The following is a 23,923-nucleotide window of genomic DNA, read 5'->3' on the forward strand; positions in this document are numbered from 1 at the left end:
TCTGCAGGGTGGGAGCACGTGAGAGCGGGTCTTCTCTGCCTAGTGCATGGGGGGCCCTGCCCCTCGCTGCTTCTGTCGTATATCTGGGCTCCCGCGATGCAAACGAGAGCAGCGATGACTGGGAGGGCTACATCAGCCTGCAGACTGTGATGACTGGTAGCCAGTTGCTACTGTGGGCGTGAAAAATAAGAGCAATCCTTGGGCAGCTGTCTCTGCATAGATGGCACTGGGGATGTGAGTCAAGCCGGGCAGCTGAAGTGCCGCCTTGTAGGTTCACCTTGATCGTATGTAGAAAGCCCACAGGCTAACCGGGGTTGGGTGTTTCGGGGAAGCTTGGAAGCCCTGGAAGATTTGGGGGTTCACATCACCCGGAGGGTCGCAGGGTGGGGAAGTTTGGCCTTCCTTCGTGTCCGTTAGGCGACGATGCCTTTTGCTTGTCTCCGCTCATTGCACGGTAATGGGGGAATCGAACAGCAAAAGGGAAGGGGCAGATACCGTGGATCTTTGCGGGCAGTTTCATTTCGTGTCCAAACCCTCCGGTTCTTGGAGGAACCGATGGCTGAGCAGACACAAGGAAGAACCTCCCGAACGTGGAGCGGGCTGGAGCTCCATGCCAGGGGAAGGATACCACCAGCCTTCAAAGGACATATTTTTGAGTCGTGCCCGACCCTCTCTGGTTTGCAACCAAAACAATTCACACATAAGGCGTATAAATAGACTGCAATACTCCCTGGTTATTTTAGCAGCCGGAACAGCCATAGAAATCGAGGGTGATTTTTACTATGTGCTGGTTACCTGACCTCCAGGCACCAGCTGCTGCGGATTTCTGCAGAACTGTGAACCAGGCAGAAGTCGTGTGAGCTGCCCCCACACTGCTCCATGCCTGTTCTCCAGCGACCATTTTTAGCAGCACGAAAGGGAGTTGGAGCTCGGTGGAGGTTTTTCATCGGCAGGGAGAGCCAGCATGCATCCCCCGGATGGTGGGAGCTGATGGTGTGGACAGCTGTCTACTGGGGATGGGGCTGACACTCGGCACGCTCGCCGCGCGGGTCACCGGCTGCCTTCAGACGGGGCTGGTCCTGTCGCTGCGGAGTGTCTGAAAGTGCAGACCAAAAAGATATTTAGAAAAGGAGGTTTCAAGAAAACTGGGATTACTGGGCTCCATCTTAAAATACTGGTCTTTTAACAGCAATTTTGGTTGAAAAGCAAATGTCCCTATTAAGTGTTCTGGTTTCACATAATGCTGTTACATCGAGCCCGGGTTTGAAATCCCGAGGACAGCATGAAGATTTGGAACAAACCTTTGGATCCTTCTAGTCCTGGCTGCTTGCAACACTTAGCATTTCCTTAATAGCATGGTAGCTTGACAACACAAATGAACCCAGTTTTGATCCCATGACAACAAAAGCGCATGTATTTACTCTTGGCTGGTCAATTGAAATCCATTTGCTTATTTGGTCGACGAGGTGTGGAATGAATGTTTAAGTGTGTGTTAAAACAGTCAGCATGGAAAGAAAGTTCCTTAAAATATCTTGTATCACTGGAGGTTTGCTGCCAGATAGCAAGTAGGAGGAAGCAGTCATTGATGTAGCACTGGGAGAAGGTTGTTCTTGAGCTCTGCGCTCTTCGCCAGCACAGGTTTCTCCTCCCTGTGCGAGGTGCCGCAGTCCACTTGGACCACTGCTCCAGCTGAAGTATTTCATCGGAGGGAGCTATCGCAGGAATAAGGAGCGTATCGAGGGGGCGAATAATACGGAGACTGGAGGGCTCAGTAATGGCTTGAGGGGTCTGGGGGGAGAAAAACCACCATGTTGAGGATGGGGAAGGAGAGAGCGGCTGGGTGGGGGTCTGGCAGCCAGCCACGGGCAGACCCACCGCAGGGGTCCTTTGCAGCATGCTGCTGGAGGAGAAGCGGCTCCTCTCAGCTTCTGGGACGATCGTGCCTCTGGAAGAGAAAGCGGGCTCGTCCCCCGCCGGCACCGAGCTGAGCTGTGGGCGCCCGTGTCAGTGTGTGCTAAGTTGCGATCTCTCTGCTTTTAAGGCATTCCCATTTACTCTGTCAGCTTCCAATTCATGTGCTGGAGCACATCCTTGGAATGAGCTGACGCAGTTGGTGGCAGTGTCTTTTGCTCTAAGAGAGTCTGGAGGAAAAAAACCCAAGACTTCATTTACTTTTGAAGCGTAACTCCCATTATAGCTGCAGCTTATGCTTCCCTGGGTTCACGTAGGCATTTCCTAACGACAGGTTTCCCTGCACAGGTAGTTGCCACTCCGGGCTCTGCTGCAGTGCCTTTGAGCTGATTTCCATCTCTTCTTTCCACAGGTGGAGAGAGACTTTGAAAGGGAATATGGAAAGCTTCAGCAGTAAGTATCAACCACACTGGTAAAACAGGAACAGTAGCATATTTCTCTGTTGTGCATCTTCCCTGTTACTGCATCTTCCCAGGAAATTTTAGCCAGTTATGCTCTTCCCAGCAAATCACTCACTGCCCTGTAATTTCTAATTCTTCAGAGTTCCTCTGGTGGCTGGGTGTTCAAAGGTGTCCTAAGAAGTATTTGCAATGGGGTTGAGGTTTGCAGATCACGGCAGCTCTAAAGTAAAGAGTGTAAAATTGCCAGAAAACTGTGGGGTCACCGAACAGCGCAACGCCTCTGAGGACAAATATTGGTTTTACCATACTGACTGTGTCACATAAGCTCACACTTATCATGTGGAAGCATTTGGCTTTACCATTTGTGGTAAGTGTGAGGACTTAAGAAAATATGTGACTCTGAATAAGAGATCACCAACTTGAAAAGGTTGAAAACCATCTGAAAACAACCAGAAAAGGTTGAGCAGCACTGAACTTCATAGAGCCTTGCCTAGATATTTTTAACTCACAACAGAAGCCAGCATATTCAGCCCGTAAATGATTTGTTGCACGTATGATACACTTCGGTTTGTTTCTTTCCAAGATTCAGACTTTGCCTTGTTCTCCCATCTTTCAGATTGGAAGATCAGACCAAAAAACTTCAGAAGGATATGAAGAAAAGCACAGATGCAGACTTGGGTATGTGACTGTAGGATACATAGACTGTGAACTTGGCCACAAAGAGATGAAGTGACTTTCTCAAGATCACATGAGTAATCTGTGACAAGTCTGGAAAACAAATCTAGATCTCAGTCCCACTCAGTTTGCTTAGTTACAAGGCCATCTGCATGAGGGCTGCCGAGCAGTATCTCAACCAAGGGAACAGAAAGTATGTTATGGGCTTAGTCCCTGTCTCCTGAGCTGCAGCTTGCTGCGTGGCCTTGGACAAGTCACTTTCTTTTCTTTGCCTCAGTTTCTGCAACCGAAAAAAGGGAGTAATTATTCCAGTTCCCATGTTAGAAGGGCAGGAGCAACCTCCAGCTGAGCCTATTGGGTCGAGCAATGCATATTCACCTACTTCAGTCGAGGGCATCTTATGCCCTCTGAAGCCAAAGGAAGGTGGGATGAGGCTTTGAGGGGTCTGCAGAGCACCACGTAGGCATCGCTATACGTGTCTCACATGTGAACTGCTGACCTAGCAGCTCCCATTCAGGAATAACCCTGCTCGTTCCCTTGGTGGCTGCTTGCTTTGGCTTGACCTCGTGGCAGTGGGCGATGTAGGAAGCAATAAACAAGTCATCTCTGCGTGTACCGCCGCAGCTGCCTGCTGCTGCCTGCGCGGGGTGACATCTGCCCTTCAGGTGTCCCGTCCCAAGGCACGGCAGCCCCTGCCCGCTCCATTCATAGCTTCTCTAGTAGGAAACCGGTGTGACCGCACCACGTGGCGCAGGCTTTAAACGAACATGGGGGAGAGAAGATGGAGCGATCTGGCGGAGGGGAGCTGGGAGAAGTGGATTCGGTGGATGCCGGTTACTGAACCGAGCAGGGCAGCCTGCAGAAACATGCAGCACGGAGCTGTTTTAAACACAGATGGTTTTTCTCAGCATGTGGTTTGGAGTAGTCCCTATTTGTACTGGGCCCCCACAGCTCCGGAGCCAAGGCAGATGCACCAGCGCAAACAGGTGTGGGCTGGACCGGTCCAACACTCATCTCGTGGGAGTTCGGTTCACAGAGGGGCAGAGGAGTGGGAAGGAGCCCCACCGGGCGCTTTGCCAGCGGGAGGGCTGGCAAATTTGGGGCTTCCCATGATACAGGCTCTCACCTGTGTGTATGTCTGTGTGCATGCTCAGATATTGCCAGACATAAACACGGATCCCAGCTCTTGCCCGCGCCCTCCCACCCTTCCCAGCACCGTGCTGGCACGTGTGTGTGCTCGCACAGGGAGAGCAGTGGGAAAGGCACCAGTAACCAGCGCTGCCAGGACTCCTTTCCAGGGTGAAAACTGCCCTTTCTGGGGACTTTGGTCATTGTCAGGGATCCTTGGTAAGTTTTTCCTTGTTAAGGATTCCCCTCCCCTCCCTTGCAGTGGGCGTTGTTTATATGGAGCATTTCAAGTCCCAGAGGAGCTGTGGGAGGACTTTCTTTTTCCGTTCTGCTACATGGCAGAGTCACAAATGAGCCTTGGCCAGATCCAGTAAGATCTGATTTCTCATTTAAAGGCATGAAATCATGAGTGTAAGGGAAGATTTTGAATGTGGTCTGGTGAGGGATGGGTGAAGGAAAAGGAGGTAGATCTGATCAAGCGCTGAGGACTGCTTTCCTCACCTGGCAGTGCCCATTCCCGAGAGGAGATAGCTGTGCTTGCTCAGCCAACGTCCAGCCCCCATATCCGACAAGGATGGCAGTGTATCAGCGTTGTTGTGTCCTCCTGAGTGTCTTCTTTCTTCCACTGTACCTCTGTGCCGAGGGGTTTGATTATTCACTGCCTGCAAACACTCCCTAGCAAACTGGACCTCGTGGCTCGAGTCTCCACCTTCTGCCAAGAAAGACTCAGCTCAGAACGAGACCGATTCCTCCGTCTGCATGAAAATGTCCCTGCGAGGCTCGGCCACTGCCCTGCCAGCTGCAGCTGCGTGGCTGGGAATGGGGTACGGGTTATTAGCAGCACTCTCTCTGCTGTGGCTAAAGATCACAAACCCCTTCCCCACCCTCTTTCCAGACAAAATATGATCTTGAGGAGCAGGAGGATGTTCTTTAATTGGAGGCAAAAGGTCTCCTTCTGAAATGAGATGCAGGTGACCCACTGGATCACCGTGGCTCAGTTTTGCTCTCTGGAGCGTGCCTGGCTGTTCTCCACTACTCTTATCGTGATGCAAACAAGCAGTGACTCTTTAAAGTCACCTCCTTTAATTGGAGTCGTGTCCCACATGCTTTATGAGCAAAGTGCAGTACAGACCCTCCTGAAGCCCACCCCGAGGGGCAGGTGATCCTCTCTCTCCTCTCCCTCTCCCCCTCCCTCTCCCCCTCCCTCTCCCTCTCCCTCTCCCACATCAGTGATGTGCCTCTTGAGTTTCAAGACAGGGCTCACCACCGGGCACGTGGAGGTGGGACCAGGGGATGCCCTCCCGGGGTCCCGGCCCTCTGCACACCACTGGGGACGCAGCGTGTGCCAGGGTCTGCAAAGCTGCCTTGGGAACCGCAGAGCCCACCACGGCTGCTTTTTCAGAGCTGCACAGGTGAGGTCAGTGACGCAGGGGGAGTGTCTGGCCCAAAGTCTCACTGAACGTGCCTGAAAAGCCCCGGTTTCTGGCCTCCCGGCGTGACCCCGCTGCTCGCCGCAGCTCTCCTCGCTACAGTACGCTTTCAATCCTTTCCTTATGAAGGGAAGCTAATTTTTCTTCCAGCTGAAGGAGTTCTGCCATTCTTAACTCTGTCCCGTTTTGGCACAAATCCTTCCTCAGATGTGGTCACACATATGGATTATATCCCATCTGTTTAAAGGTTTAAATGCCTAAACCCTTAATGTTTGGATAATAGACGGATACGGTAGCTTTGTTATTCTGTAGTTAGCGTCTCGTTCTGCATTGAGCTTCCCAGCTATTTAGCTTCTGAGCTCTCTGTATAATTGTGTGTAACCTTTAAATCAGAATGTTTAACCCCTTGATTTATGATCTTAAGCCCCATTATTCAGATGACTTTAACTTTTAATATCTGAGTGAGTACAGTAGGGGTCTTTCCAAAGCTCGTCTGTAGCATGGCTCAAGCATCTGGCCTTCTTAAACTGGAATAACTTCAGCAACAGCGCTGACGAAAAAGAACATTTTTTTTTTTTTAGTACCCGTGCCTTTTTTTTCTTTCCTTCTTTATTCCCATTTATATTGATGCTTGCCTTTTTATTCTCTTTTTTTTTTTCCATTCTGTACCTTAGCTATTTTCTTGCTCTTTTATAGCGGTCCTGTCATAGGGATTTAATTTTCCCTTTGAAGACCAAGTCTGTGGATAGGAAGAGAGATGTGTCTGATGGAAAACAAGCAAAAGTGCTCGGCGAGGCAGGAACTGAAGCCCATCAGCGTGTGACCTGGTGTTTCTTTATTTCTCGCTGACAGTCTCAGTGTCTGAAGAGACTTCAGCCTTTGCATTTTCCCCTGGCTTGTTGGTTGGGGTTGGTCTCCACGGGCAGAAAATTTAGGCTCATTGAGGGAAAGTGCTTAGCCAGCTTGTGTCTCTGCTGCTTGTGTAGTGCCTATTTTGAGAGTAAAAGAGAAACCTCGTCTTCCAGTCCTGTCAGTCTGGTCCTTTTCCACCAGCACTAAATCCACTTCAAATATATATTTTTGTAAAGCCATTTGAAAGACTTAATGGACTGTGATTTTTTCTCATTGTGGAAGAGCTGTAGTGAGACTGAGAGTGACACTTAATAGTCTGTCGAGAAAAGACATTAAAAAACCCATCTACATTTTTTTAAGAGAACAGTGCTTTTGTGAGTCTGGTATTATTTCTGGCAACATCACAAGCCGTACATAGGAGTGGTTCAGACTTAACTTTATAAAAACAGTTCTCTGGGTGTTCACGTGAATGAATTGGTGGCTCTTCCTTTCTTTTCTCTCAACCAATGTCGAATATCTTCCTGGAGAGTTGTGCTAAGCCCTCCTCGGTGGCTGAAGTCCCTGGGTTTTGCCCACGGGTCACCCTTTGCAGATGCAGGAGCCAGCCCTGGCAACGAGGGGCTGTGCGGCTGTCCCGCCAGGCAGCCGCTGAGACGGGACCCTCTCTGCTTTCCTTTGCTTGCATGCTCCTGTTGCCCACAGCCATGTCCAAGTCGGCTGTCAAAATCTCTTCAGACCTGCTGTCTAACCCCCTGTGCGAACAGGAGCCCAGCTTTCTGGAGATGGTCACGGCCTTCGACACGGCGATGAAGAGGATGGACTCTTTCAACCAGGAGAAGGTGAGTATGGGTTTGGCTGGAGAAGGGGAGACCAGGGTGTGCTGAGGTGCTGTTGGTATCTCCTCCTTCCCTTTTTGTCATCGTCTCCAAGATGCTTCCCACATGAGTTTATAATCTTACTCTTCTGACTCTGGTTGTACTGGGGATTGCAGCTCATGCTGAGCACATGGGAGAAGTTTGCTATTTTTTGGTTAAAGGGCTTTGTGGTTGTGCTCAGAAGCCCACATCATCCAATGGCAGGCACTGTGCAAACGTGTATCGTTGTGCAAACAGGCTTTTTCAACAAGCCTGACGTGTAATCATCCCTTTTGCTTTCAACAGGTGAATCAGATCCAAAAGACAGTCATAGAGCCTTTGAAAAAGTAAGTACCAACGTTGTCTTATGAGCCATATCGAGTGTTTGTCATAACCGTGTACTTCAGGGATGTGTATCATCGAAAGAGATGTTGTCGGGTTAGAAATCGGCCCTTCCTAAAGAGGTAGTAGTTCACATCCCTGTGACAAAATGGCATCCCTCTCGCTTTACAGCTGGGGCATGGAGAGGGGGAATGGTTTAGCTGAGTCCGTACTCTTACTCTGTGGCAAGGGTAAAGACCTCTTGTGTCTTAGCCTGCCAGATGTCTTCATCTGTTCTTTAAACAGATTATTTCTGATTATATATTTATATCAGATTATTAATCTAGACAGATTATTTCTGTTTAGATGAGTAATACTGAACGCATTAAGGCATCCAGCTTCTCTCCCTTTATATGTTGGTTACTACCAACACTTTGCTCCATCCAAATGAGAAAAATCATCTGGGGAGCTCCCCTGCGGGCAGCAGGCGTGGACAGTGCCGTCCAGCCCAGGGTGGTGAGTATTTAGGTGTTTGAACAAAAGTTGCTTTCCTTTGGAAGTTTTCTAAATAAAAAAGCAGAAGCTTGCTTTTAGTGAAAGTTCTTTCATGTTTATAAAGAATATATCCACGCAGGAAAGAAAGAGACGTGACAGAGCCGTAGCTAGACAGCGAGCAAGGTGGGAAGTACGGACAGAACAACACCGGCATCCCCCGTCCCAGGCCGGTCACTGATCCAGGACGGGATGTCTCAGACCCTGGAGAGAGTCTTGCAAGCCTCTGCGGGAAAAGCTTCAGACCGCGCGTGGTCTGAAGGGCCAGGGTGGGGTGCACGTGGAGGGGAGCCCGCTGCGGAGTCACGCCGGGAGCCACCCTGTCACCGGGAGGAGAGGTGGCAGGGAGTGTGCCGGAGTCGGACCTGGCTCCAAACCGTGCCCGTCCGCAGATTGCACGGTTTGGAAATAAATCCTTATCAGAGAGCGAGAGCCGGAGCTGTTGACAGTTGTCGTGACAGGAAGAAACTTAACTCCATCCCAGCCGAAACCGGGACAACAGTATTGTTCTGGTAGCAGGTTTCCGTATTTTCCCCCGTTCCTTGCGAACCGGTGCCGTGCGGTGCGTTCAGTGCTCAGTCGTGCCCCGGCACCGCGGCAGTTTCGTCACCTGGCTCTCAGCTGGTGCAGTTCCCCTCTGCACAATTTCCCCCGGCGTTAGCGGCCGTTACCAGTGTCACAGGCTGTACCCCTAAACGTTTAAGGAGTGCTTCAGTTGCTATGCCAAATGTCTTCTGAAATCCTGAGATTTGCTGTTTTGTTACAAGAACAGAGCAAGCGAGAGAAAATAAAATAAAATGACTTTAATATGACAGTAAGTGTTGCAAATTGCTGAATAACACTTTTAGTTTAGGTTTGACACAGGGTGGTTTTTTTTCTTTTTAAGTTGTTGTTTCTGCCCAAATCTGAAAGTAAAATCTCATATACCACTTAGCGCATGAGGTTACAGTGTGTTTCTATCCGGGGGATGTTTGGTGACTCAAGTTTTACCTTGGTCGTCTATCCACGACCAGAAATTCTTGATTATTTAGAAAAAAAAAGAAAGAAAGAAAGAAAGAAATCCCAAGCTTGCGCTGTGGAATTGTGTTGCTTATTATCTAGATTGTCCTCATGAAAGATACATTAACTTTTTCTTCCAGCATTCTGTTAAAATTGGAAGAAGGGCTTGGGTCTCTGAAATCTTCATGGTTTTGTTTTTTTTTTCCCTAACTTGTGTTAGTCGATGAAATGAAAGATAGTACCTTTCCCTGCAAACCTTGCCTTGTGTTTTAAACCCTGGGCAGGGTATGGGGCCGCTAATTAAAGACAATAAAGCCATTTCCACATCCCCGACTTCTTATTCAGCGTTTGTGCAGTGTTTGGCTGCTGGTCTAGATGCTGCCGTAGCACAGACAGTACAAAAGGGGAAAGAACCCTTTCCTCTTGCTTTGGGTTTGAGGCTGCTGTGCGAGATCACGTTGTATTGTTCCTGCCGTAAGGAAATATTGGGGAAACAGTGGAGTTTTGCAGGACACGGGGGCAGTTGGTTTGTTCCTCCTTGGCACCAGCGCGGTGCCTGCGACCGCATCTCACAAGGTGTCGTGCTCAACTCGCCTGCTATCAGTCCAGTCCTTAGTTGCACGTAAGGGCGTTTACTTCAGCGTCCCGGCTGCTTTCCCGTCTTGGCAATTCCCTCGAACTTCCTAAATTTCCATTGGACTTGAATATGGTATTTTTTTCCCTTCCTGCCCTTTGGCACCTGCAATCAGTTGCTGCGTGCTCTTAAACAGCTTATGTTTCACGCTTGGAGAGGCTGCATCTCCACGCCGAGCAAAAAATGTTCCTTTCCTTCCCTCTTTCTGACTCTCCGCGAGCGTAGGTACGTGCATGGCCGAGTCGTGCAGCCAGGAACATTTCTAAGGAGCCCAAGGGTCCATTTTGAGGCTAATGAGATGCAGGAGAGAAATGCAGAGCTTGCACCTCCCCTTGTCCTGCTGGCAGATAAACCCCAGCAACGTTTCTAGGATAAAAGTTTCAGATTAATGAAAGCTGCCTTGAGGAGCTCTTCTTATTTCCAGTTAGGTATTGCCTCCCCTCGCGGAGACAGTCCTCCCCAGCCTCTCCCAAACTCGCTTTGACCTAGAAAAAGGCTTGTGCTACAACAGCTGCTCTTTATTACATCTTCACTGGTGGTCTTCTATAGTTTATTAGCCAAAGAAACAGATAAGTATAATCCAGGCAATTATCATTAGTGGTAATATATTGTAATCAGAGGCACATGTGTGGTAAAATCTCCATTCAGTTGTCCAGGGATAGTAGGTTTCAGACAAATATTGGAGAATTTGTTAAACCATGTAAAAGAGAGCGGTACTAGATTTAGAGGGGGGTGGAAGCTTGTATTGTTTAAATCCTTCTGCTTCTGGGGACGTAGGGTTATTCAGAGTTTTGTTTTTTGAGCCCCAAGAAGCCCTTGGCTGGGAATCACTCATTTAATTGCAGGGAAGGAGCAAAGCTCTAATGAGAATATTGCATACTTCAGCGTGTGGGTTGGGCAAGGAGCTGGGGTGGCTGGGAAAGGTCGGGAGGGATCTGCTCTCCTCTTTGGGAGATGCCTGCGTAAATTCACACCAGATCAGCGGATTTGGGGCAAGGGGGGAGAAAAACAGCTGCTTTTTACTTCACTCTTCCAGTTCTTCACTCTGGCTTGGGTGAGGAGTGAGGTGTATCGGCTGGACCGGGGATTGGTGTTAGACTGTGTACTGTCATCTTAGTGTTACATGTTGTGTGTCAGTATTTAAGGGAGGAAGCAGCTTAAATAAGCCAGGTGGTTTGGAGATTCACAGGCTTTAATGCCTTTCACGTTTGGAGCCGATTTTCATTGCCGCAGGGTCTCGAGTTAACAAACTCGAGCTGTCTGAACCTCCCTGAGCATCGGGATGTCGTGGTCGCCCTGGCATGGTACCCGCCCCTTGGCTCGGAGCATGGTCCTGCTCCTGCAGCCGAAGCCGAGGGGCTGCTGCAGGGCAGGGAGAGGCTTTGGCAGGGCTATCGCAAAGGGTGCTGCCGCCTGGGTGCCATCAGCCGGGGCTGGGTGTCAGCGCGGCGGGAGGTCCCAGAGGTGCAATCCGGGAGCCGTTCGCAGCAGGTTGATGTATAAATTCAATTAGAGCTGTATGTCAGCAACTACCTGCCAGCGATAGCAACCGATCCTTGGCACCCGCGGAGCAGGGGGGGGTGCGCGTGTGTCTTCTTCTTCCCATAACCCTGCCCGTTAACGTGAACCCTCGAGCTGCGTTTCCTCCCCGGCAGCCGGAGCAGATAACCGGCCGCGAGCAGCCCCGGGGGTGCCGGGGACCGGAAGCAGGAAAAGCCGCTTTCGTGTCCTTAACGAGCCCCTAATGAGGATTTCGTGGGCAAAGCTAGCCACATGGCTGCCTGGCCCCCTCCCGCCGCGCGGGGCTCCCAGCCTAATCCCCAGCTCCCTGCTTTTTTGTACCCTCGTCTTCATTTCTGTTCCTTTTCGCTCTAGTCGGAAGGGCTGGTGTTAATTTCCCCTTTCCTGGTGGGTGGACGGGCCCACGACGGACGTGTGGGCACGGGCTGAGGAATGGCAGGCATCCCCAAACATAGCCCAGATGCTTCAGCCTCGCGCTGAGCCATCCTTGTGCCTCTCCAAACTTCCTCCTCATCTCATCCGCCGTCACTTTCTTTAGCATCTCATGCTCCCCAGCTCTGTTATGCCTTTTTCCCCTGTCCGGTGCCAGCCGTAGATCCTGTCCGCTTCCTTTTGCTTTCGGTATCCAAGCCTTTGTCCCTAAATAATGCCATAGGGAAGAGCGCACGTGCATGCCAGCCTAGTCCAGCTCACGGGGCTGCCAACGAGAGCGCCTGAGACACTCGCAAACGGGGAGGAGTAAAGGTTTTACCATTATTTTTCCCTGTGTCAAAGCCCTAGCACCTCTTTCGCGTTGCTGACACTAAAAACGGGGGCTGGAGGAAGCCGCAGGGCGAGCATCGGGGATGCATTGGGGCAGGCAGCGGGGATGGAGACGGAGAGGAGAAGATGGGGACCTCGCTGCGGGCAGGGAGGTGATGGGATGGTCCCGCTCCTCGAGCATCCCCGCAAAGAGCCGCTCGCTGGGCTGGCCGGCGGCCTCCCGCCAGAGAGGGAGAGAAGTTTTCAATTTTCAAGCACCAGACTCGTCAGCTGGGCTGACTAACGAACGAATCCGGCAGCGACGGGAATCCTGGTGGCGCTTTTATCTTCCGTGGCAGTGTCTCTCCAGCCCCGTCCTTTAATTATGGGAAGCTGAAGGGAGGCTGGCGTGGAGATGAGGTGGCAACGATTTATAATTCAGAGAATCGGGTGATTCATATTTTTTTTTCCAGGGCTAAACTGTCATCCTAAGAGGAGTTCACCAGTACGTTCCCCCTCTCCCCCCGCAGCAGCGGGGAGACAGTAATTTGTATTTTCTTTTAGTTATCCCTGCGTATCTCCCCTCACCTGCTCCTCTTAAGCCGCCTGTACTGTAATCCCCTCTCAGCAGCCTTGCCTAAAAAGTGACAGGGAACAACGGCGGCTTATTCAGCAAGCTGCTTTCGTGGCGGGGGCTCTAATGCCCTGTGCTGCTGTTTTACCTTCACTTCTGCTCTGTGCTTTTAGCACCGTACCCACCAAATTTTCTTTAAGTCGGCTTCAATTTGCTTTCCTTTGTATTAAAAAAGAAAGTATCGAGTAACAGAGGGCGGTCCTGGGGATCTGTGGGTGGTTACGGCTGTCAGACCCTCTCGTCCCCTGCAAGAGCAGGGTCTGGGTGGAGCGTACGGAGGAGGATGGTGCTGGGCTTATCGATAAATACCCACATCTACTATAGGGCTTTTCATCTGTGCTTCTCGGAGCACTTTGCAGCAGGCGGAATCGTTGCCCTTGCTCCGCGTGCGGGGGGAATGGATGGGTGAAATGACCAGGGTTTGCTTGTGAGGCTTCCCCGGTCCTGCTAAAATGCTAAAATTCTGGTTTTAGTTGTTCAGACCTCATTTCCAGCCTGGATGATACTGTTTGGACGTTGCTCACCACCCATGGCACTAATGACGGTCCTGGTCCCTTGTCTGCTGGCACCACCGCTGCCGGGAGGGTTTGCGATGCTTAGCCGAAGGCTTTGGAAAAGATTTGAGATCCTCACAGGGTTGTTCTCGCAGGGCTTGGGAGACTGAGGGATGTGTTTGTGGATGGCAGGAGCTTTTGGAGGGTTTGTAGACGGCATTTCTGCCAGGCTTTCCACGAGGAGCATTTGTAAATAACATGCATGAGATATTTGCGAAGACACTGGGGTGACATGTGAAATGCAGCAATTTATTAAGCCGTCAGAATAACTTGGCAGCGGCGGAGCCCGTATCTCCCTATCACCCTTCACGGGTGTTTACCACCCCTGACACTTGGCTTGAGATTGTATTTCTGTACACACGGGGAGAAAAATCTGGGCAGGACTTCAACGTGGGCAAGAAACCCACTTCTCTCTGAACTCCAGGGGAATTTCAGAGCTTCTGGGTTAATAGGGAATTCGTACGGAGTAATTCCTTCAGGAGCCGGAGGCAGCTTCGCCTCAATCCAGATCAGTCCAAGGAAGGAGCATCCTTCCCTGCTTGAGCTGAGCTAATCCTGCGTGAAAATTAAACCAGGTGACTCACGGGGAGAGCTCGGTTGGCACGGGGAGAGCTCGGTCGGCACGGGGAGAGCTCGGTTGGCATGCTGGCGGTGTCTGGAGGAGCCGCGGCTGGCCCGGTCCTTCCTGCTGGTTCTGGTGGTGAAGGACCACCGCACCGAGACAACCTCAGCTGCCACGGGGGGTTTGCAAGCAACTTAGAAACCCCCACGCCGCTTCGCCGCTCGGCTGCGGCTGCTCAGGAGAAACTCAAGCGGGTTTCAGTCGTGCTGCTCGCAGCCCTTAAAACCCCTCGAGCATCGCGGGGGGTGGTTCGAGCCCCCCGCGCGCACATCCCTCAGCAATCCATCACTTAAGGCTGATGTTTCCAGCGCCCAGGCTGGAGCCCGGGGCACCCGGAGCCGGGCGGCCGTGCCCGGCACGGCTGCGGATCCAGGGAGCTGACATGGTGCCTTGTGTTAATGGCAGCTTGTGGAGCTGAGCTGCCCCCCCCCCCCCCTCTGAAATGCAGCATATAATCTATGCATTAAAAGTCCTTGTGAGACAAGTAGTTGCTGTGCCTACACAGTAACAGCCTCTTCAGATCCAGCGCTGTAGCTGTTTTTTTAAAGCGCTGCCGGAGTACAGTGTCCTTCCATTATGGGCTGCAAAATCGCACCGCGTTGATACTAGGAACAAAAAGGGGGAAAAAAAAAATAGAGATCAAGCCTTCTTCCTTTTTAAAACCAGATTTAACTTCAAAGTAAATGGAAACTGTGTTGCTAATCGTCTTCTGCATTCTCACTTGCTGTGTTTCGGAGCTAAAGGGTTTGCTCTTCCCCTGCGGTAGCGAGTTTGTAAGATGTAAATGGCTGCATGCTAATTCTCTGGTGTCTCGTGGCTCTTTTAATGTATGAGCACCGTGGAAGTGCCGAGCATGGCAGAGTGTGCGAGAGAAAGGGCTCAAAAGCGGGGCCGTCAGAAAAATGCCATTTAAAAGCTAGTGTTGGGTACCGACGCAAGGCTTAGCATTTTTGAGGCATCTTCTTGATGAGCGTTTTCCAAGAGTTGGTGGGTGCGCGGGCAGTGACGGCCGCATCCAGGCCACACCGGTGGCTTGGCAGCGCCGGAGGGAACAACCACGGCTCAGCGTTCGGTGCACAGCCTCCCTGCAGAGCAGGGAAGGGAGGATTTCCCAGCCCCGGGCCGTCTCCTCCAGCATTTGCCCGTCCCAGAGGTACGTCGTGGAGGAGCAGCTCGTTGCGGAGGAGCAGCTCGGCTCGCCCCCGTAGTCGTTAGTGAGCTGCAACCTGCTCCTGCCCTGCTTTTGGGTGCAATGCAGAGAGGTAAGAGGTTGTGCGCCCTGTTACCAAACCCGCCCCATCAGGGATATAGCACAAAAATAAAGCCGAGAGCCGCTGGCCTGACGGGATCCTTCCTTTCCATTGCCAGCTCGTTAATAATTGGGAGAAATTTCTGCAGAAGCTGCAACCGCAAGCTGCTGACATTGTGTGCCGTCGGCAAAGAACGTCTGTGCTTTCATGCCGAGCAGACCTCTCAACCTGGGTACCCCTTCCCTTCCTCCGTGCAGTCCTTACTGCCCATCCCGATTTCCCTAGCCCTCTCACGGCATATTTTTGGACCTTATGTAGAGGGAGGAGGTATTTTAGCAGCGGCCCATGGCCCAGGAGATGGTGAGTCCACGCTTGGAGCCTGGCGCAGCCAGGACCCGTAAAGCCGCTGCGGCATTTAAATATAATGGGGAGCCGTGTGCGACGGTTACCATAAAAAGCAATGTCAGGGCAGCAGCATCTGATCCGTGCGCGGGCAGCTGGGCGGCAGGGTGACGCTGGGCGAGCTCCCTGATGACTTTTGCAGGTTGCTCCTCGTGCCGCGGCCCCAGCTGCGATCGTCTCTCGCGATAGTCTCGGTCGGAAGGAGAATGTGAGCACACGAGAGCCTTGCTGGCCGTGCACGGACCGGCCCTGGTTATCCTCGGCCGGCAGGATTGCAAGACGACATCCCTGGTTCACCATCTCAGTGAGGGATGCTTGAACGCAAGTGCTTGAACACAAATATTTCCCCTTCCCCCTCGCTTCTGGCATTTGCCCTTTGCAAACTGGTAAGGCTCAGGGACAAAAGCTTTGCCTCTGCAGCCGCCAGTCGGGCACATTAGCACCCTCCGGGGCGAGCACGGCAGCGGAAAATGAGATTTTAATAGGGGATGGAGTGGCTGTGCAGGGCTGCGAACGCCCGTGGTTTCGTTTGAACCCGAATGCCTCTGTATTAGCCCTGCATCTGATTACATCTAAAGCAAATTACAGTCGTAAAGTGAGATTTGTGGTTTTCTTTTTGCTAATGTGCCCCCCCAGCCTGGATTATAGGTTGGGGTTTGGTTTTTTTTTTTCAATTTAAAGGGATCAGAAAGCTGTTTGCTTGCCTCTCAGAAGTGAAAATCATCACCAGGCTGTTTAGACACATTTTTCACGACCGGTTCCTGGCCTTGGCCCCCCAAAATGACCCTATAATTTGTGGAGATTAAATTAATACATCCGGAGGTAGTGTGACCCGTTTCATACGAACCCGTCGCCCAGCACCAGCGCAGTTCCCACCGGTATAATTTGATTTACTGAAATTTGGGAGACAAGAGCAATGCTCCGGTTTCTGGCTTTCCCTCTTCTGTCGCGTTCAAAAAATATTCTGTCTTGTCTTCGCCGTCAGATGTTCATGTTTCCTCAATTTGTAACACATTTTAATAATATGATTCTTCCCGTAGCCTGGCTAATTGTTGGCTGCTGTTAATCCTTCTGTGTGGGGTACAGACCTCCTCTTCAGCTGGGCAAGCCTTGCTGTACGGCAGGCTGGGGTTTGCAACCCCAGAAATTGCCCAAAAAAGCAAAAGTTGCTGCAGTTAATATTTATTTTGCACTTCGTGTTTATTTTTCCTGGACTTTTGATCCAGCTCCTCTCCCTGCTCGTTCCCTTTCCAAACACGGTATTGGGGAAATACCGCATTAGCTAACTATATATGGGGGAAAAGTTGTTTATTTTTCCTTTTTGGTTTGCTCGGTGGAGTTAACAGCTTTGTTTTCTGCAGCAGCTTCCGTCCCCCGTCCCAGATAAGGCAGCTCTCCGTGTTCTCAAATACAGCAGCTGGAAGAGAGGGGGAAAACTGTTAAAAATAAAGAACTAATGGTAAAAGCATAAGGGCTGGCAGGAGAAGTCAGAAGCAGGTTGGGACCTTCAAAATACTTTTACCAGGCTTTGCAAAATTGGCTCGATTTTTATTATTATTATTTAAAAACACACCCTTTGACACATGAATTGACCTTCACAAAAAAACCCAAGCGTGTGCTTCTAGCTCTCCTCTCAAACACCGTACCCTGGCAAGGCTTTGCAAATCTTTATTTGTAACTTAATCCTTTCTTCCACTCTCCTGGAAGATTGCAGCGAAGGCTTCTGTGTTTGGAACGGGCTTTGTTTAAACCCCCGGGGAATTTTTGGTCTGAATCCTGAACTATTTGGGGGCTTTTGGCTGGGAGGTTACCTTGGATGCTGCATCCGACCAAGATGTCCCACCCAAAAACCCTTCCCGTCCTTTCACCAGGTTCAGCAGCGTGTTCCCCAGCCTGAACATGGCAGTGAAGAGACGGGAGCAAACGCTGCAGGACTACAAGCGCCTGCAGTCCAAGGTGGAGAAATACGAGGAGAAGGAGAGGACCGGCCCCGTCCTCGCCAAGCTGCACCAGGTACCGAGGTGCTCACGGACCCAAATCCCAAGCAGGGTCGGTGGGAAAGCCCCAGGGTTGTGTCCCAGGGGCTGGGGAAGAGCTGGGAAGAGCTTTTCTCTTGGCGTTTGACATCCATGCCGAGCCCCCCTGAAATACAACATTTTGGAAGGATGCCTTTTATCGATGTGAAATCGCCACGTAGGGCGCTTGATAAGAAAAATGCGAATTTACAGCGCTCAGCGAAGGGGAAGAGCCAGTTTTTCCAAAATAAAATGGAATAAAAGCCACGGGAGCTGGGGATGCTCGGAGGAGCAGCCAGCGCAGAAGTCGACGCACGGGGGGTTTCTCCTGACCTCCGCGCCTGAGCCAGCAGCTGGATGTGAAAAGGGAAAGATCAGAGCGTTTTGAGGCTTTATGTTTGCCACCTGTTACAAAAATTCGTCTTGGAAAATTGCAGTAATTGGTTAACAGGAAGCTTTGCCAGATTCCTTTCTCTCTCCCAAATTTTAGCAAAATCATGATTTTTTTTTTTTTTAAATTAAATATTCACCAGCATTTCTCCCCAAATCTGTCACTCCTGCAGAACGTTGCTTGATCCTCGAAGGAACAGTTGACTTTCTTGGCGCCAAAGAACATGTATTTTCTGATGACTTTCCCCACAAAAATTAAGTTTTGTGTTAAAGAATAGCCCTATCAGCCTTAACAAAAGAGAACTCCGATTTAATAGTAAGCAGCTTACTTCGCTTAGCCTCGGTGACTAAAGCTGTGGCTGGAAAAATGTGAATGCTTTTGTCCTGGTGATTAGGCAGGTTTTAGTTACTTAATTTTTTTCCCTTAATGAACTTCTGTGTGATCTAATTCCCCCCCCCCAAAAGATCTTAACTAACCACTGCATGAGCTTAAACGCCTGCAGGAGCCTTAAGCAATCCTGAGCCTGGGGCATCCGAGAGGTCCACAGATTTGATGGGAAAGAGCATAATCTCATCCAGGTATTTTTATTGAGCTGCAAATTTGCATCTTCCCTTCCGAGCTGTTTGCTCAAAGTCTTCTGCCCCACATGAACTCCACCCTGGGAGTTTAAATGCTCCTTGTTTCGTGGCAGACGATGAATTTGCTCGTTTGCCTCTCAGACCTACTTAAGCCTGATATGATTTAAGGCTTTGTCCGTGCCATCCCTCCGGCGTGCTGTCCCGGGGAGCGGGACCGGCGCCGCGGCTGGGCTCGGCTCGCCGGCTTTCTCCCGCATCCCCCTCCCGTCGGAATGGCACCGGGATTAAGTGGCAGACTTGAACCGGTCTAATATTTCACAGCCCACCCCCTCCTGCCCTTTTCCACACCATCTCAGAGACATTTCCCTTTCTCCCCACGCTTCTGTTTAAAGAAGCCAGTTGGACGCGCTGAGCTGAAGGTCATGGGCGAAAATGGCGGTGGGGGCAGGATCCTCTGGCGATGCTCTTGGGAATTGCAGGGTGTGGGGACACAGACGTGGCCGGGGATGTTCTCCAGCCTGGCTGAGCTTTGGGTCTGGTTTTTGTCCCCGTTCTTCTGAAGGGGAGAAGACTGGCTGGCTCGTGATCTCTGCAGCAGCCTCTCTAGGTGTTCCATGGCTTTCCAGGGTCAGAGCTTGGGTCCCACCAGGCTCCATTAGCTGGTCACTTGGGTCCCACCAGGCTCCATTGGATGGTTGCACGGGTCCCACCAGGCTCCATTAGCTGGTCACATAGGTCCCACCAGGCTCCGTTAGCTGGTCACTTGGGTCCCACCAGGCTCCATTGGATGGTCGCATGGGTCCCACCAGGCTCCGTTAGCCGGTCGCTGGTTGTCCTCGGGTCAAAGCAGAGCAGTCTTCTGGCCTGGGGTGGCCTCTGTGCAGGTCTGCCCAAGGGAAGGGCATTTTCTGACTCCCCATCCTCTCTCCTTTCCCAGGCCCGTGAAGAGCTGAGGCCGGTGAAGGAGGACTTTGAAGCCAAAAACAAGCAGCTCCTGGAGGAAATGCCCAAGTTTTATAGCAGCCGCATCGATTACTTCAAACCCAGCTTTGAGTCGCTGGTCCGGGCGCAGGTGAGATGCTGTCCCTTGTCTGCCAGGCGCTGCCAGGTGTCCCTTTGGTGGGCATCCTCACCGCAGAGCATCTGGGGTCCCACCTGGGTGTGAATTGCTCTTAGGGCAAGGCACCTGCTCGAGCTGAGCGTTACACACAGGTAACACGCAGCAAATCTCTGCCCAAATGCTGTTACCTCCAGCAACTTAATTACCAAGCGGTGAGAGGGGACGGGGAGCAGTGGTGGGACAGATGGGACACTGCCCGTGTTGGACGGGCACTAACACGGTCTGTTGGACCTTGTCCTGGCAGAAGAGGAGGTTGGCATCTGCCGGTACCTGTGGTGATGCGGTGCTGGCTGTCGGGTAGAAGGGACAGCCGGAGGTGAGTTTTCGCTGTTTTATATGGATCTGCCTCGTATCGGGGACACTCCTGGTACATATATGATGTCCTGTCCCACGAGATTGCCTGCGTGATGCAGTTCAAGCCCTGGTTATACATTAGCCGCTGGTATTTGATGGCTTTATTCATCGTCAGGGTACGTCGTCTCTTCGCGTTTGTGGTTCTGAGCTCAGGGTTGGATCTTGTTTGAGATTATGAGGTGCTCAGGGCTCATCTTAAGGATCTCTTCTGGCTCTTGGTAGCCAGAACCGGTGTGTGCTGGCAGAGATAGAGGAGGCTGCTGTGTAATCTCCACACCAAGGATTTGCAGGAAGGGGTGGCCTAAATAAACCACAGCCTGCTTTAATTTCCATCCGCCAGCTTCCTTCTGTGACTTGCTGCCGCTCCTCCTCCATCTTCCTTCTCCTCTCGCTCTTTTTTAAGGCTGGAGAGGAACATTATCGGGATCTAATCTAGCTTTGAACTTCTGGCATCCCGGGCGTACGTCGTGCCCTGGATCACGGGGTGGTCCAGCGCCAGGAGGTGGGCGAAACCACGTGCTGCTTCTTGTGTGGGCGTTTTCTTACGGTATTTTTTGGAAAGGAGCTGCTGCAGTGACACAGGTGCGGTGGGGTGGCTGCAAGGAGGTGCAAAGAGCACGTGTTTCATCTCACCTCTGACTTGGGGGGGGGGGGGGGGGGGCCTCTCCGCAGAGCTGCCAGCAAGTTGTCTGCAGGCTGATTCACCTACCAGATGGTGCCGATGCACCCTGCCGCCGCCTGGGTGGGTGCTGGGGATGCTGTTCTTGCTGTTCCCTTAGCAATCGGGCGCGCGGGGCTCCCTGTTCCAGCCATCGCAGCCGAAATAACCAGACTCCCTGGAGCCACCGCAAAGTCTCGCTGGCCCTTCCCCCTGCAAACCCTCTCCGGCCGCTCGCTGTGGGTGGGTCGTTTGGACGAGACCTTGAAACCCGAATGCCGCCCGCCCTGTCTGGGTGTTTGTGATCCGCTGGCAGTTTCCTTAGAGAGCGGCTTTGCCCCTCTGTCCTTGGCCACGATGTCCCTCGCTCCGCTCATGCTGGCTCCCGGCTGCCAGCTGGCTCCTGCCTCGGCTCGTCGGGAGCTCGGGCCGAGCGGGCGGCAGCACGGGGGGAGCGATGGGCTGGGGGCGCGGGGAGATGCGAGCAGGGAGCGGCAGGGTGCTGTTGCCGGGGCTGTTTGCAAGACTCTCCTTTCGTACCCTCTTCTTCCTTGGGAATCCTCTATTTTGTTTCTTGGCTGTCTGCCCTGCCTCTCTTCAGGTGAGGATTTTTGCTAGGAAAGGCAAGCGAAATCTCGTTTTTAATACCGAAGAGGCAGCGTCATAACAAAGCTGATGCATCTTCCGTAGGCTAGACTAAAGCTGGTCCCAGATGGATGCTAAAGCATGTCACATCCCGCCCTCCCCGCCGACCTAGATGGGAGCTGCATCCCTCTTCCCCAGCGCTGGCTGCATCCTTCCACCCCCGGGGAGGGATGTACCGGCACGACGGCGTCTCCGCTGCCGGGAGGAGAGCTCGACGCTCCCCTAATGACTCGTTTGTGCCGAGGCTGGGCTCAGGCCGTGTCCCCCCTGGTTCAGGAGCTCTTGCCCGGGGGCTCTGCAGCATTTCCCCCATCGCAGGTGGCTGAAATAATAAAAAAGAAAAGGGAAGTGACTTGCCCAAGGTAACTTAATGAGTCAGTGGCGAGCCAGGAATAGCACCCGGGAGCCCTGACTCACTGCAGCGGCTGCTCACCTGCAGGGACCTGGGCAGGGGAGGGCAGCCGGGGGGCTGCTGCGGTGATGCCGGGAGCATCCCCATCCCCATCCCAACATCCCAGGTGTGAGCCGGCGATGGGAGGTATGTGAACAGTGACGGGCTGTGCTGCTGCCCCCGGCCAGCCCCATTCATCCTGCTGCCGCTTCCCGGGTTATCTCTCCCTCCATGCCTCATTGAGCTTATTTAGCATCTCGGGGGTTTTGTGTTACTCAGTGGAATTTCTATTTTCAGCCTCTTCTGCGGGTACCTCTAGGAGCGATGGTTGGCTGATGGGGCTTGAGCGCGCATCCCTCAAGGCAAGGGGCAGACGGGGACTGGGAGGCTGAGGTCGGCTCTGCCCTTGGCCACAGGCAGCCAGCGGCTGGCACCGGGCTGGGGCCCGTGACTCTGGGGTTGCTTGTTCCCGGGTCAAACCCACCATTCGAAGGTGGCCCCGGGTGCAAAAGCGTGTAATTTTCCCTTTTTTTTTGGCCCTGGAGAAAGCGGGGGGGTTCAAGTGAGACAAGTGTGTGACAAGCGGCACCGGCTAGCGCGACGATGAGCTGGGAACGGACCGGCTGCCCTGCTGGGAACAAGCCGTGCCACGGCAAAGGGAAGGACCCTGCTTCATACCAGCTCCAGAGCAGCAGCTTTATGGCTTTGACCCAACAAGACCCTCCCAAGACCTTCTCGCCGGGCGGCTAGGTTCCCATGGCACAGCTTGGCTGCGGGCCCCGGTGCCGGGTGTCTCCTGACGGCATGACATGCCCCGAGCTCGCAGGGGCTGTAACATTCAACACCAAATACTTCTGTCCACCCACGTGCCCGGGGCCAAGCCAACGGAGGCAAATATTTCCCTGGCTGGGGACTTTGAAGTGGCCACACGAAGATGAAAGGGGGAGAGTTTGAGCTCTGTGGCTGGTGTGAGCGCGTGAGCAACGCTTCCTTCCCTCCTTGCACTTCATTTTCCAGCTAGAAAACATGATACTCCTCTGGGTTTTAATGAAACGGGGAAAAAGATGGGGCTTGCAAGGCAGGACTGTCTGTGGGGCAGCGCTGTGCGCTGGGGTCAGCTGCTGCAGTCCAGCCCTGGCAGCGACCCCGGGCTTTTGTTTTGTGTAGGGCTGACATAAACACAAACTGCTGCTGCCCGGCTGTGGCACTGCAAACGCGATCTATAGAAAATCAGGAGAACACGGTGTCCCAAAACAGAATTAGTTCAAGACAGGTGGACTCGGGGACGTTGGCTTGGTCTCAAAGGCGAGTTGGAGATGGGATTTGGTGGGATGGGGACGGAGCATATGGTATCCATAGCTGGAAAAGTACTGAGCTGCAGGCAGGCGCGGGTCTGCCGGCAGCAGGTACCGCAATGGCGACCGCAGGGTGAGCTGCTTGCGGTGCGGCGGAGTCCCCCACTGCTGGGGCTGTCGATGCTCGTCAGTCTGGGCTGCATCCTCTTCCCCAGCACCCACCCCAGTGCAGGGACCACCCCCCCCCCCCCCCCCCCCCCCCCGCCCAGAGGCAGTGATGGTTTTCACCTGTATTTCAACGGGAGAAAAGCGTTGGGGGATCAATGCCTGTGGGATCTCGTTGAGAAAGCACGGGAGACTCGGATGGCGATGCATGCTAGCGCCCCGGATGACTGCCTGCTGGTTAGGCACCGGGTCCTACTCGGGGAGAAGAGCATCCCCGAGGAGACCCACTGGGCCCTGGGGACCCGGCGTCTCCCGCAGGAAGGGCTCGATGGCTGCGGCACGTGGGGGGGGGGGGGGTGGGCAGCGACCAAAATGTTTGCTCTGCCTTGCCCGTTCAATACCGAGGAGATGCCGGTGTGGATGCTGGCATGCCTGGGGCTCGGGGGGCAGTCCTCGGGGCGGGGGGCAGCAGCTCCCCTGGCTGCACGCAGCTGCCTCCGGCCCTGCCGCCCCGGGGAGATTCGTTTCAGCATGCCGGAATTGGCAGCACTGCTTGGCCATATGTGAATGAACTGAGCCCATCTGACGCCGGGCTGGGGACGAGGGACACGGAGGGCTGCTCCAGAGCTCCGGTGCCTGGCTTCGCAGCCCTCCGTCCCGGATCCATGCTCACCCGTGGCATTGCCGAGGGATTATGGTGGTGGGTGTTTTCAGCACGCTCAGCTCGGGGCGGCAGCTCTTGCTTTCGTGGGACTGGGGCTGCAGCCGGC

General features: G+C 52.8%; 1 protein-coding gene across 1 annotated transcript in view; it reads left to right on the forward strand.

Moving 5' to 3' along the window:
* BIN3 (bridging integrator 3) overlaps window positions 1–23,923 on the forward strand; it is a 40,981-nt gene that overhangs the window by 14,921 nt on the left and 2,137 nt on the right. The window contains exons 3-8 of the mRNA XM_076358980.1: window positions 2,324–2,364; window positions 2,989–3,050; window positions 7,160–7,296; window positions 7,618–7,658; window positions 17,413–17,554; window positions 19,463–19,597. Of these exons, the coding sequence (XP_076215095.1) occupies window positions 2,324–2,364; window positions 2,989–3,050; window positions 7,160–7,296; window positions 7,618–7,658; window positions 17,413–17,554; window positions 19,463–19,597 (558 nt within the window). The remainder of the gene's footprint in view (window positions 1–2,323; window positions 2,365–2,988; window positions 3,051–7,159; window positions 7,297–7,617; window positions 7,659–17,412; window positions 17,555–19,462; window positions 19,598–23,923) is intronic.

Source organism: Aptenodytes patagonicus, chromosome 24, assembly GCF_965638725.1.
Source record: "Aptenodytes patagonicus chromosome 24, bAptPat1.pri.cur, whole genome shotgun sequence".
Taxonomy (NCBI): Eukaryota; Metazoa; Chordata; class Aves; order Sphenisciformes; family Spheniscidae; genus Aptenodytes; species Aptenodytes patagonicus.